Source organism: Balaenoptera physalus, assembly GCF_965194825.1.
Source record: "Balaenoptera physalus genome assembly, chromosome: 7".
NCBI lineage: Eukaryota > Metazoa > Chordata > Mammalia > Artiodactyla > Balaenopteridae > Balaenoptera > Balaenoptera physalus.
This window is the reverse complement of record NC_138886.1, coordinates 21,528,839-21,549,702: the sequence shown is the minus strand read 5'-3', so window position 1 is coordinate 21,549,702 and position 20,864 is coordinate 21,528,839. Positions and strand designations below refer to the sequence as shown.

At 36.6% G+C, this 20,864-nt stretch overlaps 1 protein-coding gene across 6 annotated transcripts in view; it reads right to left on the bottom strand.

Annotated features, from left to right (window-relative positions):
* The window catches only part of PTBP3 (polypyrimidine tract binding protein 3), a 101,541-nt gene that overhangs the window by 61,068 nt on the left and 19,609 nt on the right, over positions 1–20,864 (bottom strand). For 3 of the 6 annotated variants that reach the window (XM_082469181.1, XM_082469178.1, XM_082469182.1), the window contains one exon: positions 8,635–8,719. In XM_082469181.1, the coding sequence (XP_082325307.1) occupies positions 8,635–8,668 (34 nt within the window). In that variant the 5' untranslated portion in view covers positions 8,669–8,719. Of the gene's footprint in view, positions 1–8,634; positions 8,720–20,864 lie in introns of those variants that run through there. The other 3 variants (XM_082469179.1, XM_082469180.1, XM_082469183.1) reach the window with 1 other exon arrangement.

The following is a 20,864-nucleotide window of genomic DNA, read 5'->3' as shown; positions in this document are numbered from 1 at the left end:
TCACAAAATTACATCTTTATACAATGTGTGCCCAGAAACACAAACTAACAATTCTTTAATGCATGAGTCTCCTAAATTATTTAGAAAACAAAATGTGGAGTTACAAACCAAGTCACTTGGTAGCTTTTAGATTAATAATTTTTAAAAAATGTATTAGCCCCTTAAATCTGCAGAAAACAAAAAGTAGATAACAAACCATTGTTAGAATAATATTGGCTTTTATAAGGGCCTTCACTGAGATCTTTATTTCTTCATATGAGATCTTTATTTCTTCATATGGCTGTGAGCTACTGTCTGGTGTCCTTTCATTTCACCCTAAAGGACTCCTTTGAATATTTCTTGCAGGGCAGATCTAGTGGTAATAAAATCCTTCAGTTTTTGCTCATCTGGGAATTTCTCTCTCACTTTTGAAAGAAAAATTTACCAAACATAGGATACTTGGTTGACAGTTTTATTCTTTTAGCACTTTGAATATATTGGCCCACTGACTTCTGTCCAAAGTTCCCAAAGAGAAATCTGGTCATATTCTTATTGAGGATCCCCTGTATGTGATAAGTTGATTCTCTCTTGATACTTTCAGGATTCTCTCTTTGTCTGACTTTTCAAAGTTTGATTATAAAGCTGTCTCAGTGTGGGTCTCATTGAATTCATCTTACTTGGAGTTCATTAAGCTTCTTGGATGTTTATATTCATGTTTTTCATCAAATTTGGGAATGTGGTAACTCTGGAAATCAGATTCTTCCCCTTTCTAAGGGTTTTCTCATTTGTGTTATTGTTTTTATTGTTTCTGATTGTTTTAGACTGTGTTTACGCCAAGGATCAGCTTGAGGTGTAAATTTAAGTTCTTCCCAGGTGTCTTCTGAGCCTTTTCCTGGGCATGCGCTATCACATTCTAATTTTCCCTGTAGATGCAGCTGTTTTTTAATGTCCTAGTCTTCAATATTTGGCTCCCAAAAGGGGAAAAAAGGGAAAATGAAGGGGAGGAGGGTGTGGAAAGCACCAGCCCTTCACATGCTCTGGAAGTCACATATATTGGGAGTGGGGCGTGCTGGCTTGCAACAATAGGGGGAGATGCAAGAACAATGGCTGCCTACCTCTTTGTCTGTACCTGCATGATCAGAAGAAGCAATCAGCAATCAGAGCACAGACCCCTTGAAGTTGAAGGACAAGGTCCTTTTTGCCTACCCTGGCTCCTATTTGTAAGCTGCTCTGGAACCACACAGTTGCCTGCCATGTGACTGAGGGTGAGGGATGGGTAGCTGCTACTGCGCTAAGAGCTAAAATTGACCAAAATTAACCACAATTTACCTTCCAAGTCTTCCCCTGGAACTTGCAAGCCTTCAAAAGACTCCAGAGTTCCAAATTAGCTATAGACAGATTCTGCCAGTACAATTGTTGTCTAGGTGGAAAGACAGACTCCTGGTGCTTCTTACTCTACCATCTTCCCAGAATCCCTCAATTATCTTTTAAATTAACCAAAAAAATGAGAAAGAAAAGTCACATATCCACATATTTACCACTTTGTGTAGACCCAAGTTTCCACCTGGTATCATTTTCCTCAAGTCTGAGGAATTTCCTTTTCCATTTCATAAAATGTAAGTCTGTTACTAACAAATGCGCTCAGCTCTTGTGTGCCTCAAAGAAGGCTTTATTTTAACTTTATTTTTGAAAAATATTTTAACTGGATATAGAATTTCAGTTTCATTGTATTTATCTTCAGTACTTTAAAGATGTTGCTCCATTGTCTTCTGGTTTGCACAGTTTCAGACAAGCACTCTCTCATTACTCTTATCTTTGTTTCTCTGAATAAATGTGACTTTTTTCCTCTGGCTACTTTTAAGATTTGTTCTGCATTCCTGGTTTTCAGCAATTTGATTATGAGGAGATTTGGTGTGGTTTTCACTGTGTTTATCCTGCCTGTGGTTCACCGAACTTCTTGGATATGTGGCTTTACAGTTTCCACCATATCTGGAGTATTTTCAGTCATTATTTCTTCAGATATATGTTTCCCCACCCCCAACTTTTTTTCTGGAACTTCAATTATACATATGTTTAGATCACTTAATTTTGTTCTACAGGTTATTAAGGCTCTGTTCATTTCTTTTTCAGTCTTTTTTTTTTTTTTTTTTGGTCTATGTGCTTTAGTTTCTATTGGTGTCTTTAAATTCACTGATCATTTCTTTTACAGAATATTAGTGCTGTTACAGCCATGCCATTTTTTTTAGATATTATAATTTTATCTCTAGAAGTTCTATTTGATTTTTAGCTTTCATTTTCTCCCTGTTATGTTGATATTTTCCTTTAAATCCTTTCACATACTTTAATAACTGTTCCAAAGTACAAATCTGCTAACTTCATCATCTGTTATTTTCTAGGTGTGTTTCTGTTGACTGATTTTTCTCCTAGCTATGGGTTGCAATTTTTGATTGAATGCTCAACATTGTGAGCACTGGAATTGTTTTATTCCTTTAAAGTGCCAGTCTCCTTTCTGGAAAAAAGTTAAGTTACTTTAAGATCAGGTAATTGTTTTGGAGCTTGTTTTTAAGTCTTGTTAGGGTGGGTTTAGAATAGCCTTTATGCTAGAGCTGATATACCACCCCTACTGGTAAGGTATGTGTGGCTTAATATTCACCAATAGATTCAAGGGCAGGTTTCTGGAGCACTTTTCTCACAGATGGAAGCTAGAACTCCTACAGGCAGCAAGATGAAAGAGGAAAAAAACATGCAGAGATGCCCCAGAAGTAACACTTCCACTTATATCTCGTTAGACAGCACTTAAAATCACATGACCACACCTAGCTATAAGGAAGACTGGAAAAGCAGTCATTTAATCTGGGTGGCAATGTGCCCAGATAAAAATTAGAGCTCTGTTGCTAAAGAAAATAGAAAGTATTGGGGTACCCAACAAACAATCTCTGCCGTAATTCCTAAGATTAAATTTAGGAGGAAAAGCATATGATTTATGTAGAAAAGTATAAAACATTTTCATAATTACCAAAGGACATAAAATAAGACCTAAAACCATGGACTCACATGCCATATTCCCAGATGGAAAAATAATTATACAAAAAGATCAACATTTCAGAATCCCTAAGATCTTGTGGGGAAAGAATGGGGAATGAGGGGCTGTTTTAGAACTACACAAAATAATTTAAAGTTCATATGTCCATTATAGGCTAAGAGACATTCTTAAGGAATATTAATATCTAAGCAGAACGACCAGTTTGCCTGGGACAGTCACAATTTGGCATCATTGTTCTAGCAACCTGTACAGTTTAACATCTTCTCTTTTGAAAAAAAATTATTAACAGTTGCATTGAAATAAGCTAGAATAGGCTTAGTAGATCCAATTGATTTTTTTAACTTCCAGTTTTTGCCATGGTCTCCTCTAGTAGTTTATAAACCACATGTACAGTGATTAAATCTGAATGTTAACCAATGTTAACCAGTGAGACGGAATCTCTTCATGACTTTTTCACAGACAACACACAGAGTCTTTGATTTAAAAAGGAAAGAAGGGAAGAAGGGAGGGAGGGAGGGAGGAAGGAAGGGAGGAAGGAAGGAAGGAAGGAAGGAAGAAAAAAGAAAAGAAATGCAGTGGCAGTGGGGACTTCCCTGGTGGCGCAGTGGTTAAGAATCTGCCTGCCAATGCAGGGGACATGGGTTTGAGCCCTGGTCTGGGAAGATCCCACATGCCGCAGAGCAGCTAAGCCCATGAGCCACAACTACTGGGCCTGCACTCTAGAGCCCGCAGGCCACAACTACTGAGCCCACGTGCCACAACTACTGAAGCCCACATGCCCTAAAGCCCGCGCGCGGCAACTACTGAGCCCGCATGCTGCAATTACTGAAGCCTGTGTGCCTAGAGCCTGTGCTCTGCAACAAGAGAAGCCCCTGCAATGAGAAGCCCGCACACCGCAATGAAGAGTAGCCTCTGCTTGCCACAGCTAGAGAAAACCCGCATGCAGCAACAAAGACCCAACATAGCCAAAGAGAAAAAAAAAAGAAAACAATTTGAAAAGAAATTTTTAAAAATTTTTTAAAATTTTAAAAAAAATTTTAAAACAAGAGAAGAAATGCAGTGGGACACAAGTAGCTAAGGATAGCTCCTAACTCCTTCCATCAGTATTCAACCTGCTACCTATGCTATTCATTTGGCTGCCAGGCTGCCAGTCTGTGGAAAATGTGGGAATTACAGGCCAGTTACACACGAAATACAATTCTGTTTATAATCATTCCATTTTATATCTTATAGTAAATCCATAAATCTGTAATTCTGAATTAATTTGCAAAGTTTCTTCTCCATGTGTAAACAATAAAGTGTCAGGTGTTAATATGTTGACACCACTAACAGAACTTTGCAAACAGTTAAATTACATCAGTTTTATCATCATCTGCTAACATTAGAAAATCAGTTATTACCCAATAATGGTATAATATTAAATACTTTCAATGGAATAAAAGGAAAGTTTTTGGGAAGTCATTCTATCAAAAGTGAAATGTGTGACACTAATGGAAATTCAGTTTAAAAAACTCAACTAAAAATAAAACTTCTTTGGGGTAAAAATACAAATATAAATTTTGGTGCAGCAAGATGTCATGGCAAAAACAGTGTTCTGACAGTCCCATGAAGTAGATATGTATCTGCAATCGATTTGGTGCACACATAACTTGTTACACCAAACAAGCAATATTCTACAGATAGAAAGAAAAATTATAGTCGTCAAATTTTACAAATATTTTAAAATCCACATTTAGATTAACTGAACTACAAAAATTTTGTGATGAAGACTATACTGAATACAAAAAAGATCTTTCAACACAATACATGGCTTTCTTTTAGCTATGCATTATCAATGTGATTTTTTAAATTATTTGTGTCTTTGAAGAACTACTTAAGTAACTTACAAAGGGATTTAACTTGTTTATAAACGAACCCTAAAAACTTTCTGACACAATTTGTTTAAAATCAATTAGAAATATTTATAAAAGAAGTCAAGGAATGGAGTACCAAAATCTTTAGTTTTTGAAGCTTTTAGAGAATTGCAAATACTGAATCAAATATTACAGAAGTATTTTTAATGTATAGGTGACCTAAAAAAAGAAAAGTTTTTAGGTATCAACAGGCAAACCCTTCAGCAGGCCATCCCCTCATAAAAGGCAAACTAAAATTAGAAATTTTCCACGTATCACAGGTATTTAACAAGGAAGTCTATCTCTGTTCATGGATTTGAATGTAAATGTCTGGATTTTTAATTCTCTCTTCCCTTCTGGTAGGAATCCCCAAAGCAATAAATTAACATATACATTAGGACATGTTAGGTGCTGGTGATACCCTAGCAAGTCTAGCAGAGCAAACACAAAACTTCCCTGAAGATTCTCACAGAAGAAAAAAATAATTCAGCTAAAGATTACCTCACAACCAAAAATTATGAATCAAGGAAAAATAATATACCATAAGCAAATACTAGCAGACACAAAACCCAGTAATATTAGCACCCCCAAGAACTCCATAATTGTAAAATCTGAGACTATAAAAATTTTGTTTTAAATAATTAAAAAATTAGGGGAAAAAAGCAATAGAAACCATAAGAACACGATACCGTTTTTCTAAATAACAACAAAACTAGATCTTTAAAAATGAATCAAAACAGAGAAAAATGAAAAATATATGCCTTGAAATCAATTACTCAATAGAAGGATTAAACAGCATATTAGACAAAGCTGAACAAATAATGAGTGAATCAGAAAACCATTTCAAGGAAATTATCCAAAATACAGGACCTTAATGAGAAAAAGGTGACAGTAAATGTAAGAGGTTAAAACAATTGCAGGACTAAATGAGGTGGTCCTATACATGTCTAACTGGAGTTCCAAAAGGAAACAATTCTTTGGAAAGTAGGGTCACTCCTAGACAGAATAAATGAAAGTAAGTCTGCAGCAATGGTCTTCAACCCTGGCTGCACCTTACATGTATCACCTAAGAAACTTTAGAAACAAATTAAAAACAGTGCCTAGGTCCCCCTTCCCCCTCCTGTAATTTTGGAATCGGTGTGGAGTAGGTCAAGTTATCTGTATTTTCTTCAAAGCTTCCCAAGCTATTTTAGTGAACATCCAGGGTTGAGAACTAGTGATCCACACCTAGACACAGCTAGAGAAACCACAGAACAAAATTAAAGAGAAAAATGTTAAAACAACTACAGAGAACTAATACTATCTACAAAATAATAAGCTAGACTGACAAAATACTTCTCAACAACAGATGCCAAAAGAATAATAAAACAGTACCTTCAAAGTACTGAGAGAAAATAACTGTCAACCTGGAATTCTAAATAGCTAACTACCATTCAATAGTAATATCAAAAAAGACATTTTTAGTCAGTCTAAGAGGTTACCATTTATAGAGTTTTGCTGAAATAGTTACTAAAGAGGATGTGCTTTAAGAAGAAAAACACTGAACCTAGAATGGAATGGGATACAAGAAGAAATTGAAAACATAAAAGCAAAACACAGCAGACTACTGATGCCAGCTAAACTCACAGCTCATACTTCTTTTCCTAAGTAATCAATCAACCAGGATGTCAGTCTTTCTGGTCATCCATCCCAGTAGTTTGTAAACATGACCAAACAAACTGACCTCAGTTTTAAAAATAAGAACAAGGGCTTCCCTGGTGGCACAGTGGTTAAGAATCCTCCTGCCAATGCAGGGGACACAGGTTCGAGCCCTGATCCAGGAAGATCCCACACGCTGCGGAGCAACTAAGCCCGTGCGCCACAACTACTGAGCCTGCGCTCTGGAGCCCGTGAGCTACAACTACTGAGCCTGAGTGCCACAACTGCTGAAGCCCACGTGTCTAGAGCCCGTACTCTGCAGCAGGAGAGGCCACCACAACGAGAAGCCCGTGCACCGCAACTAACCCCGCTCGCTGCAACTAGAGAAACCCATGCGCAGCAACGAAGACCCAATGCACCCAAAAATAAATTAAAAAATAAATAAATTTATAAAAAAAAGAACAAACACATGGGTCCCACCCTAGATGTACTGTTAACTCTAGGAGTAAGGGCCGAAATTTTCTTAAAAGCCTACCAGATCAAGAGGATAATCAGATTTAGGAACTTCAGATTTCTAGCATTTCCTTCATTCAGCAGGTTCTCTTAAAGTGTGGTTCCTCAAATGGCAGCATCATCATTACCTGCGAACTTGTGGAAATGCAAATTCTCAGGACCCACTCCAGATCTACTGAATTAGAAATTCTGAGGATGGACTCTGCAACTGTGCTTTAACAAGCCCTCCGGGTGATTCTGACACCAGGTCAATTTTGAGAAAGCCGCTTTAATCTCCTGCTCTAAGTACCCTGTTCACACTTCCACATGAACAAACCCCCTGCTGCTGTCCTGCCTACAAAATCCTTCCATTTAGTCTTCTAGAGCAATGTACCATGGCTGACCAATTCCCAAACATTCTTAATCTCTTCACTGGATTTTCTTTACATCTTTTGTCTTAACTGAACCTGGTTCACTTCTCTTATAGGGTCTTCACATAAAGGCTGTTCACTCTCCCAAACATCATGTAACTCAGGGTCTGGAAAGTGAGGTCTACTCATTCCCTAACTCCCTATAACACCAAAACATCTGGATAAAAATCTCACCTTTTCTGAGACTCTCCACTCTCATGGCTTCAGTTGTTAAGTGTATATGATATTGACTTCCAAATTTCTCTTTATGATGTTGAGACCAGAACCCACTACCTATCTCACACTTCCATCTGGATATCCCTAGAGCATCCTCAAATCAATATATAAAAATCTGGGGACTTCCCTGGCGGTCCAGTGGTTAAGACTCTGTGCTTCCTATGCAGGGGGTGCGGGTTCGATCCCTGGTCGGGGAACTAAGATCCCACATGCCATGTGGCCAAAAAAAACTGAACCTGCCATATTGTCCAACCCTGTTCTTCCTGTACTTTCTAATATAAATGAAGGCACCACAATTCAGCTATCCAATTATCTAAGTCTAAACCTACAAATCATCAATGGAATTCCTTATTCAAACATTCGATTAATCACCAATTACCATCAATTATTTCACCTTCTGTTAAGTTCTCTAATTCTCTCCATCACAACTACTACTGCTATAGTACAAATTCTCCCCCCTTACTAGGATTTCCTATATAGCAATAGCCTCCTAACTGCTCACTCTCTCTCAAGTACTGCACTCCTCCAATTCATTTTACAGTCCTTAAATTTCAAGAACATTTATTTTTAAAATCATGTGAACTTATAGTTTTAATACTTCTACTCTAAATCCATCATCATTCAACACAAGTTTTTAAATCTAGCTCTTTTACTCAATAGTTCTAGATCACCAACTTACTGATAATTTTATCACAACTATGTAACAAAGAATGTCAGTCAAAAAAGGAATTATCTAATCAAATCCAAATTAATGCTTAAAATTTAAGAGTGCTGTAACTAGTAATTTCATCTATATGAACTTCACTGCCACAAATTTTAGTTTTTGTTATAAATAATAGCACTCCATGTTTATAAGATGAGCGAAATAAGAACATGGTGAAAAAAAAATTTTTGAAACCCAGAGAAAGACAACATCTCAGATTTTGAAAAAATGAAAACTCACCATACACACCTGCAGAACGAGTGGAATTGTTCATGGTAAAAGGTCCGTTAACGACGTCGGAAGAAAGAAGCTCATCAGATCCCCGCTGAAAAGCAAGAGCAATATTCTGTTAATAAAACAAGTCTTGGATAATGGTCCATATTTACTACTAAAAATATTAAAAGCTAATATTACTTAATCTGAATATCAAGGCACTTAAGGGGAAGTCCTCAAGAATCATAAAATCTAAAGGTTGTAAGTGAACTTAATAGTAAACAAAAATTATTGAACATCCACATGACTGTTATAAAAAAGAGAACTGCCATCACATAATTGGGGGCATAATCCCACAACCCTTTTGAATCAAACTCAATTCTCCGAGATGTTACAACTGAAGTATCAAAACCATATTTAGGGGTTGAATCCTGACAGTGTTTTTGTAGTATATTTTTAAGTATATTTAGTATATTTTAAATACATTTTGGTATGTTAAGTTTTGTAGTATATATATATTTTTATAAAGGACTGATGACTTTTTTTTTTTGGCTGCGTTGGGCCTTCGCTGCTGCGCGTGGGCTTCCTCTAGTTGCGGTGTGGGGACTACTCTTCACTTCAGTGCGCAGGCTTCTCACTGTGGTAGCTTCTCTTGTTGCGGAGCATGGGCTCTAGGCGCGGGCTTCAGTAGTTGTGGCTCATGGGCTCTAGAGCACAGGCTCAGTGGTTGTGATGCACGGGCTTAGCTGCTCCGCAGCATGTGGGATCTTCCCAGACTAGGGCTCGAACTCATGTCCCCTGCATTGGCAGGTGGATTCTTAACCACTGAGTCACCAGGGAAGTCCTGTAGTATATTTTTAAGTATTTGCGTGCAAATAATTTGTGTAGCACTCCCTGACTTTTTCATAGATGTGTATTTTTAAAAGTTGAACACAAAGATGCAATTTATTTCTATATTGGTCAAATCCTTTAAGTAAGTGATTTTTTTCATTCATTAATCCTTAAAATGATCTTTAATGTGTACTATTTCTTAAACAGCTACTGTTTAAGTAATTTAGACTTTTTTTCAGGTAAGAGTTTTGACCAATTCCAGAGTTGAACTGTCAAAGCTGAAAGACAAGTCAGTCTAGCCTTTTCATTGTAAAACCATAAGGTCTTTTACCAAGATTAAAATGTTTATACCTAGGAAGTACAATAAACACCGTGTATAAATTTAAAAACAACCTATTTCAAATGGTAGTTTGTTCAGCTCTCAGTCAATTTTTTTTTGGCGGTGCCATGCGGCTTGTAACATCTTAGCTCCCCAACCAGGGATCAAACCCCGGGCCCCCGCAGTGGAAGCATGGAGTCCTAACCACTGGACCACCAGAGAATTCCCAAGCTCGGTCAACTTTTAAGAACAAATATTTCAGTCTACTAGATGATAAAACCTAATCCCCAAACTATCCTACAAAAGTTATAACATCAACAGTGCTCCGACAGATATTTAATGTTTAGGAGTAAGGACCACTCCTGCAGGGAACAACCTCAGCCTTTGCTGAAGAAAAGCAAACCACCAATGTGTTTGCGTAATATAAATACAATTATTTAAACAATTCCTGTATTAAACATCCAGAAATTACTCCCTTTGGTCTTTCACCCGTAAGTTTATAGAGACAGTTTGGAATAAGAGAAAGGAACTAAGTGCGCACGTGAGAGGAAATAAAATTGAAAATCTCAAATTCCAGAAAGACTTGGATTATGACCTCACTAAAAGCAAAGGTCTTCCTGAGAATATGTGAAATACAGGTAATATGTGAAATACAGATATTGGCAGACAAAGACAGACTTTGTATAGCTGCCTGCCAGTGGATACGGAAAGGTGAATTTTTGCAGTTTTAAATGTAGTAAAAATTTAAACATGCCCAACATGTTTTTATATATGAGGAATTTGATAAACTATGTGTTACTAATAGATATATTTTCGACACATATGAGTGTAGTGTCAATATCAAGTATCAATTTTCTACATGTAAACTGAATTAATTTGGTCTTAGAAACCACTTAGAGGGACTTCCCTGGTAGCGCAGTGGTTAAGAATCCGCCTGCCAATGCAGGGCACATGGGTTCGATCCCTGGTCCGGGAAGATCCCACATGCTGAGGAGCAACTAAGCCCGTGCGCCACAACTACTGAAGCCCGTGTGCCTAGAGCCCGTGCTCCGCAACAAGAGAAGCCACTGCACCACAACGAAGAGTAGCCCCCGCTCACCACAACTAGAGAAAGCCTGCACGCAGCAACAAAGACCCAACGCAGCAAGGAAGGAAGGAAGGAAGGAAGGAAGGACGGACGGACGAACTTAGAGATCACTTGAGCTCTTTTCTAGACTTGCAGGAGTATGTTAAAATGTCAACTAAATATTAATTCTAGGTGGACTGCAGATTCAAACGTAAAAGACAAAACAATAAAGACTCTAGGAGATAACAGAAAAAAGCATCTTCATAATCTTGTGGTAGGGAAAGATTTCTTAAACAAGGAACACAATTATTTAAAATAACTGATAAACTACACAAAAATGAAGTTATAATTTTTATTTACAATATATACAAATATTGAATCATTATGTTGTAGATCTGAAACATAATGTTATTTATCAATTATATCTCAATTTTTAAAAAAAGAATTTTATTAACAAAAGACATCATTAGGAGATTAAAAAGGCAAGTCATAGAATGGGAGAAAATACTGCAGTACATATAACCAACAAAGATTGTATACCCAGAACTTACTAAGAAAAAGAAGAAAGGCTGGCGGGGGGGTACCCCACTAGGAATTGATGTGAAAAAAATCAAGGTAACAGAAAATGACAAGAGAGTTGAACAGGCACCTCACAAGTAAAGTGGTATACTTTATTACTGTTCCAGAGTATTTGTGTCCTTCTTTTCCTGTGAAAGAACCATTCATCCCCATCTATGGCCATGTGACTTGCAATGCCTCTGAGTGGAGGATACCTCCCTGACCCACTGACCTTGAGCACAGTTTTGTGCTATGCTTTGGCCTATGGAGTATGTATGGACATGACCTACATGACCTAAATCCAAGCAGAACTTTTGAAAGAATTAGTTTCTGCCGTTTTTCTTCCTTTTCCCCTCTGAAACAAGAGGAGCATATCCCAAATAGAAGCTGCTCTTTCAGCCTGATTCCCAGAATAAAAACACAACTGTATAGTTCCATAATAGCCACCAACTTTGTAAGTACACAAGAAATGTTTTTCTAAACCATATCTAAATGACTAATACCACACCCAATAAACGTATGAAAAGATGCTCAACCTCAATGGTCATCGGGGAATGCAAATTAAAACCACAATGAAATATAAACATATTAAAAGGGCTGACAATATCAAGTTTTGATAAGAATGTGAAGTGAGAGAACTGTTATATGTTGCTAGTGGGAGTGTAAATTGGTACAATTGATTCAATATACTAAAGTTGAATATATAAATATCCTAGGATCTCTTTTATTCTATTCCTATGCATACACTCAAGAGATTGCCTGCTATGTGCACCTATACATATGAGAATGTTCTCAGCAGCATTATTTCTAGTAACCAAACTGGAAACAATCAAATGTCATCAACTATAGAATGAACAAATCTTTGTAAATTCATTCAATGATTTACAGCAACGAGAATCAACTACTGCTCTACACAATAACATACAAAAATCTCACATTAAGAAACCCATCACAAAATAATACATACTACTTTGTTGCATTTATATAGAGTTCAAAAAGTAGTCAAAACTAAATTATATATCTAAACTATGTACCTACTTGCAAAAGATGAAAATTGGACCCCTTTCTCACACCATATGCAAAAATTAACTCAAGAAGGGTGTATACATAAATGTAAAACTATAAAACTCTTAAAAGGAAACATAAAAGTAAATCTTTGCGGCTTTGGGTTAGGAAATGGTTCCTTGGTAACAAAAGCACAAGTGACAAAAGAAAAAAAATAGATTAATAAAAATAAATAAATTGAACTTCATAAAAAATAAAAACTTTTGTACTTCAAAGGACACCATCAAGAAAATGAAAAGACAAGCCAGAAAATGGGAGAAAATATTTGCAAATCTATTATCTGACGAGGGACTGGTACCCAGAACGTAATCTCTTATAACTCAATAATAAAAAGACAAAATAATGCAATTTAAAAATAGGCAAAGGATCTGAACAGACATTTCTCCAAGAAAGTATACAGACAATAAGCACATGAAAAGATGCACAACATCGTGAGTCACTAAGGAAATGCAAATCAAAACCACAGAGATCACTTCAAATAAAAATTAAGAGCATGACATCACCACATACTTATCAGAACAGTTAAAATAAAAAATAGTGACAATGCCAAATGCAGGTGAGGGATGTGGAAGAAACTGGATGTCTCATACACTGTTGAAAGGAACGTAAAATGGTACAGCCACTCTGAAAAGTTTAGTGGTTTCTTAAAAAACTAAACATAAAGAGCAATCTCAAAAGATCACATGCTCAACACAAAAACTCACATGTTCTATGATTTCATTTATATAACTCTCTCACAATAACAAAATTATAAAGATGGAAAACCGACTAGTAGTTGCCAGGGGGCAGAGAAGCTTGGGAGAGATAGTATGACTATAAAAGGGTACCATGAGGGAGATCTTTGCGGTGATGGATTAGTTCTGTGGTGAGAATTACATGAACCTACACATGCAATAAAATGAAACAAAACTATACACAGGCATTGTATCAATGTCAATGCCCTTGTTTTTTGTTGTTGTTTCCTTTAAATAAATTTTTAAAATTTTATTTATTATTATTATTTTAAACATCTTTATTGGAGTATAACTGCTTTACAATGGTATTAGTTTCTGCTGTATAACAAAGTGAAACAGCTATACATATACATATATCCCCATATCTCTTCCCTCTTGCATCTCCCTCCCACCCTCCCTATCCCACCCTGTTATTGTTTTGGGTTTTTTTCCCCAGAAAGAGCATCTTTACTAAACAACAGGAAACAAAACGTGCCAGGAATCTAACCAAACACACAAAGCAGCGGGTGAGACTCCTCATAGGAAAGAATGACCCCCAATGGAACATAAATAGATCCCCTCGAAGTACATATATTTCGCATGAGTATGTACATCCATATGTAATATATTAAAAGAAATTTGGTTTCTATCACGAGAAGTTACTCAGCAATAATAAATCAACATCTCACCTGAGGCCGGGAAGTGAGGGCGCTGCAGCCACATTATAAACCGAGGCGCACCTCACGCCCGCACACGCCTCCCCTCTGTGCGTAGAAAAGTGAGCCAGGGAAGGCAGGTGGCCGTGTGGCCGCGGAGCCCATCCCGCAGAGCCCAGGAGCTGGCTGCAGCAGGGAGGCAAATGCCAGGCTGCGCCTGCCTGGAAGGCCGCGTCGGCTCTGGGGTGAACGGCAGCGCTCAGGACCCCAGCAACAGCACGACAGCGCGCCTGGTTTCCAACTGCGAGCCTGCCTCTGGGGTCCACCCAAGGCCCTCCAGATCTGTGTAGTTTGGCCAGTGGGGGCTTCTCCTAGGATCGAATGGCTTTTGGGAGGCGAGTAGAGTTTCTAGACCCACCAGGGCTCAGCCCACATACACACGTGCACATGCCCACACACGCACGTGCTTCAGCGGAGGTCAGCAAGTTGCAAACAAGTATTCTACAGGGGCGTGCTCAAATAGTGCCTGCTTCAGAGTCAGTTTTGTCAACTGCATTCTGAGTTGTCCCCATGCCAAAGTGGATTTGTTCAAAAGATACGAGTTGCTGGAGGCTACAGAGACACAAGATGTGTTACACACCGGGGTGGGGGGGGATGCAACCCTCTCAGGGCTTGGCACAGTGTTTTAGTAACAAAACAAACAGAAGAAATGCACAGGAACCCAATGCCCTTATTTTGATAGTGTAAGTATGTAAGAGGTAACGATTGGGGGAAACTGTGAAAGGTACACAAGACCTCTCTGTAGTACCTTTACAGCTTGCTGTGAATCTCTAATTTTTTCAAAATAAAAAGTTAAAAATAAAACAAAACACAACTATGAAGAGATAACATCATTCTGAGCCAGAGGCTTCCTACTGACTTGAAAGACTTGTTGCCAGCCTAGAATAGTCATTACCATCATCACTGTGTTCAACCCTCAAGAGTGGATAGGAAAAGACTGGTCAAGCTGTCAATTACCACAGCTCATTCTCAGAGCTCATCTCTCACACTCTCCTTCTATACAATGGTGGTCCAGAAGGTGTCCCTCCAAAAACAAACAACATTCAAAGAACAACCACAGGAGTTCCTTATGGGAATCTATACATAAAGAAAAGGAAGGAATCAAAAGATAACATATAACAGAAAAATGACACAACTTTATGTTATGAGTAAATGGTTCTTTGTAAAATGAAAAAAGTTTTTAGGAAAATATTATAGTCTCTCCTAAACAAAATACAAAGCGATACAACAGCTCAAGGGAGAGACAAATGAGAATTCTACCAAAGGAGTTAAAAGACAGATCTGTGAAAAACAAGAATAAAAGTGTCACAAAAGTCAGATGTTTCAAAGAGAGAATAAGAGAACCAAAAGTGCAAAACTATTTCCACCCTCCAAAGAAGTTACCTGCTGAGAGGAACCAACTCTTACTCTATAATTTCATTATCAAAAAGCTGGAAAGAACAAATTTTCAGGAAAGCACTTTCTTGGAGTTACACGAGATTACTTAAAAGGCATCTAGAGAAGGTGTTAAACTGTTAACACAGGTCTGCCCCAGACAAGGCTTGCCAGCTAAGAATCCAAAAAGTTGTGGTCTTCTTAATGTACACATGCCATTTCAGTTTCAATATGAGGAGAAATGAGTTACTCATGGTTCTTTCTGTTTCTATCTCATTCAATAAACTCTGTTACCTAATTTCCTAACAAATACATCTCCAATCAACTATTAAAGTGAAATTATTCCTTGTTGCTTATTGAATCAAGTCTAAATGTATTGTGATGGTGATTAAAAGCTCCTTCTAATCTGGACCTCCTACTCACAATAACACTCCTGTCTTGTAATTTTCCCCAAATACATCATCTTTATTTCGGCTACTTTTTATGCTATTCTCCTGCCTCAAACACTGTCTCTTCACAACATATCCAGTCCTACCTACTGGTCAGAGATAATTAATACCACATCTGGAAAATTTTTCAACCCCAAAGTGAAGAGATTGAACTGAATTTTGATTGTCTTTCAACATTAAAATGTGCAAGATTCTAGGTTTTAGTACACTTAACATAATATATTCTTCCTATGTATATAACTATCAATATCACACATTTTGTCAAATATGTACACAGTTTTTTCCCAGCTACTTTGAGGTCTATTATTGTGCCTTATACTTCATTATATTCCCCCATGCCCTATAGCATAGTGTCAGGTACAATATAATGGCTCTCTGCCTTGGCTATAGACTACAATCACATATCCAAGTTTAAAATAAATACTATATACCAGGTCCTACCCCACAGATTCTTAATCAGTAGCTCTGGGCTGAGGTTTGAGCACCTGTATTTCCAAAGCTCTAACGTGTAGCCAACTGAGAACTACTATAAACAGATGCTGTAATGAACACAGAAGCGTAATAGTAGAGCAGTTTCAAATGTAGTCTTCTGGAGCAGACCAGATCTAGGTTTGAAAATGCTCCACAAACTTACCTTTATATTATACTACATATTATTTAACCTCTCTAAGGCTCAGTTTGTTCACCTGCAAAATGAGGGTCATAATGGTACCCATACTCATAGGTTGCTCCGAGGATTGATATTTCTAATATACACACCTCTCATTAAACAGTGGCAAATAAATACTAATGATTCATTACTCAATCCTCTTCAAAAGCTATATATGCCAATAGTTATATGTATGCAATGTAATTAGTATTGAACAGCAATCTCCTAAATGTGAAAGATATTCTTTCAATAAAGGAAACTTTCTAAAGTTTTAGAAACAAAAAAACTTTTTGATACTAACAAAAAGGAAATTTCCTTCTGTCAGATGAATTGATAAAAGACTGGATTTTAATAAAATCAAAATGTACAGGATTGCAAAAGAGATTTAATAAAGTCCCATTTATGATTAACCTTTGAGAATGAGGAAGAATAAAGCATGTGGGCATTAGAACTTTTCCTGCAGAACACTGATGATATTTGTTTATAGAGAAAAAGGAGGTCAAATTTTTCACTATAACCATCCTCATTTAAGCATCTTTGCATACTTATCCAATTATCTCAGGAAAAGACCTGTAGATGTTAATTAGCTAGATCATTTTTCATTTTGATAGTTCTGTTTTATCTTAATATGCACTGTACAAAGTTATAATATGAATCTATGTTCCTCTCTGTAATCCTTGATAAGCTTTTGTCACCTTGTTACAGTCTCCATCATAATTATTTTTAATGGATTCTTAAAATCTATAATTGCATACTAACTATTCCCCTATTACTAAATATTAGCATCACTTGTAATTTATTGATACCATAAGTTATGCTGTATTAATTTAGAATATAGCATTTTCCATATTTTATATTCTATCCATAGAATAAATATTAAGAAGTAAAAGAGACAATTTTTTTCTTTTTGAGTGAAGGTAAAAGATGGTAAAACTGCAAGAAATCTCAAATTTCTGCTTAACAGTATACTGTAACTTCAAGTTCCTACTACACTACAAGTGACTAATAAGAAGCATTTTTACTTCTATAGAGGTCTTTCAAATATTGTTAGAGTTGGCACATGACTCTAGCTCTGGACATTTTAATACTACTCAGAGTTTGGCTCACAGTCTGTAGAAGTAAAGAATTTAACCCTGTTCAAAGAGAGGTCTGGCTTTTGCCCTCTCCTTCTGGGAGGTAATCTCTAAACCCCTGTAAGGTCATGCCTGAGAAAGTGTCTTTTTTTTTTTTTTTAACTCGAGGGGCTTTGGGTCACCAGACAGTCCTAGAGTCAGGGTGGACCACACGCCTGGAGGGGCTGGAGGAGACTTAACTAAGATCAGCCTCAAGAGCAATCAAGTATGCTTACATAAAGGAGCCCCTCAATAAAAATGTAATCACCAAAGCACGGTAAGCATCCCGGTTTGACTCCATGAGTACTGTCACACACTGATGCTGGGAAAGTAATGTGTCCTGACACCATAGGGAGAAGACAAAGGAAGCTCTGTGTTTGATACTTCCCCAGACTTCTGCCCTATGTGTTCCTTCCCTTGGCTGATTCAAATCTATATCCTTTCCCTGTAATAACCAGTAATGAAGAGTACAAAAGCTTTCAGTGAGTTCTGTAAGTTCTTCTAGCAAATTGTGGGACCAGAGGGTGGTTTTGGAAACCCCCAGAACTTACAAATTCTGTCAGAAGTGAGGGGAGTCTTTCGTGGACTGTGTTCCCTAACTTCGCAGTTGGCCTAATTCCTCTCATGGAAAAATGATGAATCAGTAGAGCAAATATAATAAAACTATTCATTTAACGGATTTTTTTAAAACTTTATTCTTCACCTCTAAATTACCATTTGGATTTCTAACTGTAAAAGAAAAATTTAGTCTAAAAATATGATCAAATAGTCAAACATAGAAAAACTGGAAAAACTAACTTAAATTTATATGGCATACTAAGTAAATTAATGCAACATCTTAACTGTCACATTCAATGTTTCCACACAAAATATAAACTATTATAATAAGGAAATGGTTAACATTAGAGTCTTCAAACTAAAATCATTTAAGTCTGATAATTCTACTAGATCTTTCAATAGTAACAGGAAGAGCTTTCAAAAAGAATATGCCTAAAATAATGCATGAATAACGCAAACCCTATAGTATCCAGTGAAGTGCTGGAATGCCTATTTTTATTTTTATTGTCTTATTACGCAATAAGAAAAATTAAAATATTTGATCCAAAAGTTTCACATCTAGAAATTGTTTCATATCAGAGATGGGGTTTACCATTTAACATACAGAATAAACAACACACATCTCAAATAATTATGATACTTTAAAAAAACTGGTAACTTTTTGACCCTAATAATTTCAGGATATGATAAACAAAAGAGAAAAAAGAGCTTACATTTGAAAATGCAGTCATAAAAAAAATATTCTGATAATCAAAATTTACTGGCTAAGCTTTTTTCCCCCAAGGATTCATTTTCAAATTACAGAAAATAAAGGTTTTTAAATATTATAAAGTTCAAATCCCAAGAGTCATATTACTTTGTAAGCTTTGTAAAAAGTGAGAAAAACACAATCAGTTCTGTTAAAGATTCCCTTCTTTAAAAAAAAAAAAAAAAACTTTTCTTTCCTAGACATAAATTCTTTCTCCTGAAAACACAACACTGCCTATAATTACAGACTACTTCAATATAAAACAAAAAGTATTTCTGAAAATTATGCTTAATAGTTATATCCTAAGTGTGTGAAAAGTAATTTTCCATTATAGTCAAGGAAAAGCAATGCAGACCTAGGTAAAACTGAGTGTCTAGTAGGGGAGGAAAACTTTTGCCTTCTTCCCTTTTAGGTTCTTTGGCTGGTCTAATAATTAAGCTGACATGAGACAGAATAACAGGAGAAAAAACAAAATTTAATTTCATATATACAGGAGCTCATAAAGATATGAGACTCCAAGAAGTGACAAAAGCATGCAGTTTTTATACCTTTTAGACAAAGAAACAATTATTTGTGAAGATTTGACAAAACAAAGGGTCTGGGGCTTGGGGTAGCAAATTAATAAAGAAGTAACAAAGTTTGTTTAGTCACCCTTCTCTGCCTTGAATTTCCTATCTCTGGTGATAAGGATGCCTTCTACTCTCCTAGTATAAGGAGGATACTTTCACATGAGAGATTTATTTCCTACTTTCAGGGGGACCAAGGAGGGTCAGTGTCCTTCTTGCACCAGCTGTTTCTTTCCTCTTTTTTTTTTTTTTAATATTTATTTATTTATATATTTATTTGGCTGCGCCGGGTCTTAGTTGCAGCACGTTGGGATCTTTAGTTGCAGCATGCACGATCTTTTACTTGCAGGTATGCAGGATCTTTTAGTTGCGGCATGCGCGATGTTTAGTTGCGGCATGTGGGATCTAGTTCCCTGACCAGGGATTGAAGCCGGGCCCCCTGCATTGGGAGCACGGAGTCTTAGCCACTGGACCACCAGGGAAGTCCCTGGCTGTTTATTAAGTATTTTTAATTCAAAATAATCAACATGCCAAAGGGGCATATTTTATTCCACCTCACTCTCAAAAGGTCTAACGGCTATGATAAGAGATTATAGTTTAAGAGATAGATGGAAGATAAGCAGAATGAAGACTCTAAAAAATAAATGATGGAAAGCTTATTTGGATGAGTGACTATAGATGATCAACAGAAGGAAATTGTTAAAAAGTGAAAGAAAAAAGACTCTGTACCACAGGTAAACAAATTAACATTAAACAAAAAGGCTTTAACAAACCAAATCATGAAGACATCATGGGGTGGGGGTGGGGCATGAACAATACTGGATCAACAGTCTCCTTAGAAACACACAGTAAATTTACATAAGTGCAACAGTTGTTCTGTGGACTTGTTAGCTCTCTGGCTAAGTCAATACACCAGTCAGCTTCACTGCCTCAAGTATCAATTACTGAAGCTCTCTCCTGCTAAAGAATAATTAAATACACTGGGCCAACAAAGCAAAAGAATACTGTAATTAAGCAGCACAAATAAAGTGTTTTATTATCAAATTTGATGGGAAGTGGTTTTATTTAGCATTAAAGTGAGATTATTAATATAATAAAAGGCAATCCACACAACTGAGAAACAGCCAGTAAAATAACATGTAAGGAAGATTCTGAAAATAAACCATTAACTCATGGTTAAACTTGAGACCATACCTAAAATGCACATGAAATTCAAGAATAATACATCATTTGTTTTAGTCTATCAAGATACTATGACCATAAAAAAGGAGCTATCAAAAAAAACTTCACAATTTTCCAGATTTTTTTTTTTAAATAAAAGAATCTTAAATACTGAAATTAATATTCAAGTCCTACCTTAAAGGTAAGGTAGCCCCCTCTGTAAAATTTCTAGCAAAAGGTCTAGTGACCCTTTGTAAACACTTCACAGAACAGAAAACTCATGTTGATCCTGCTCTGTTACTATGTTTTTCCATAAACAGAAAAACATAGTATTATGTAGAGTCTCACCATACTATATACACTTGCTGATGA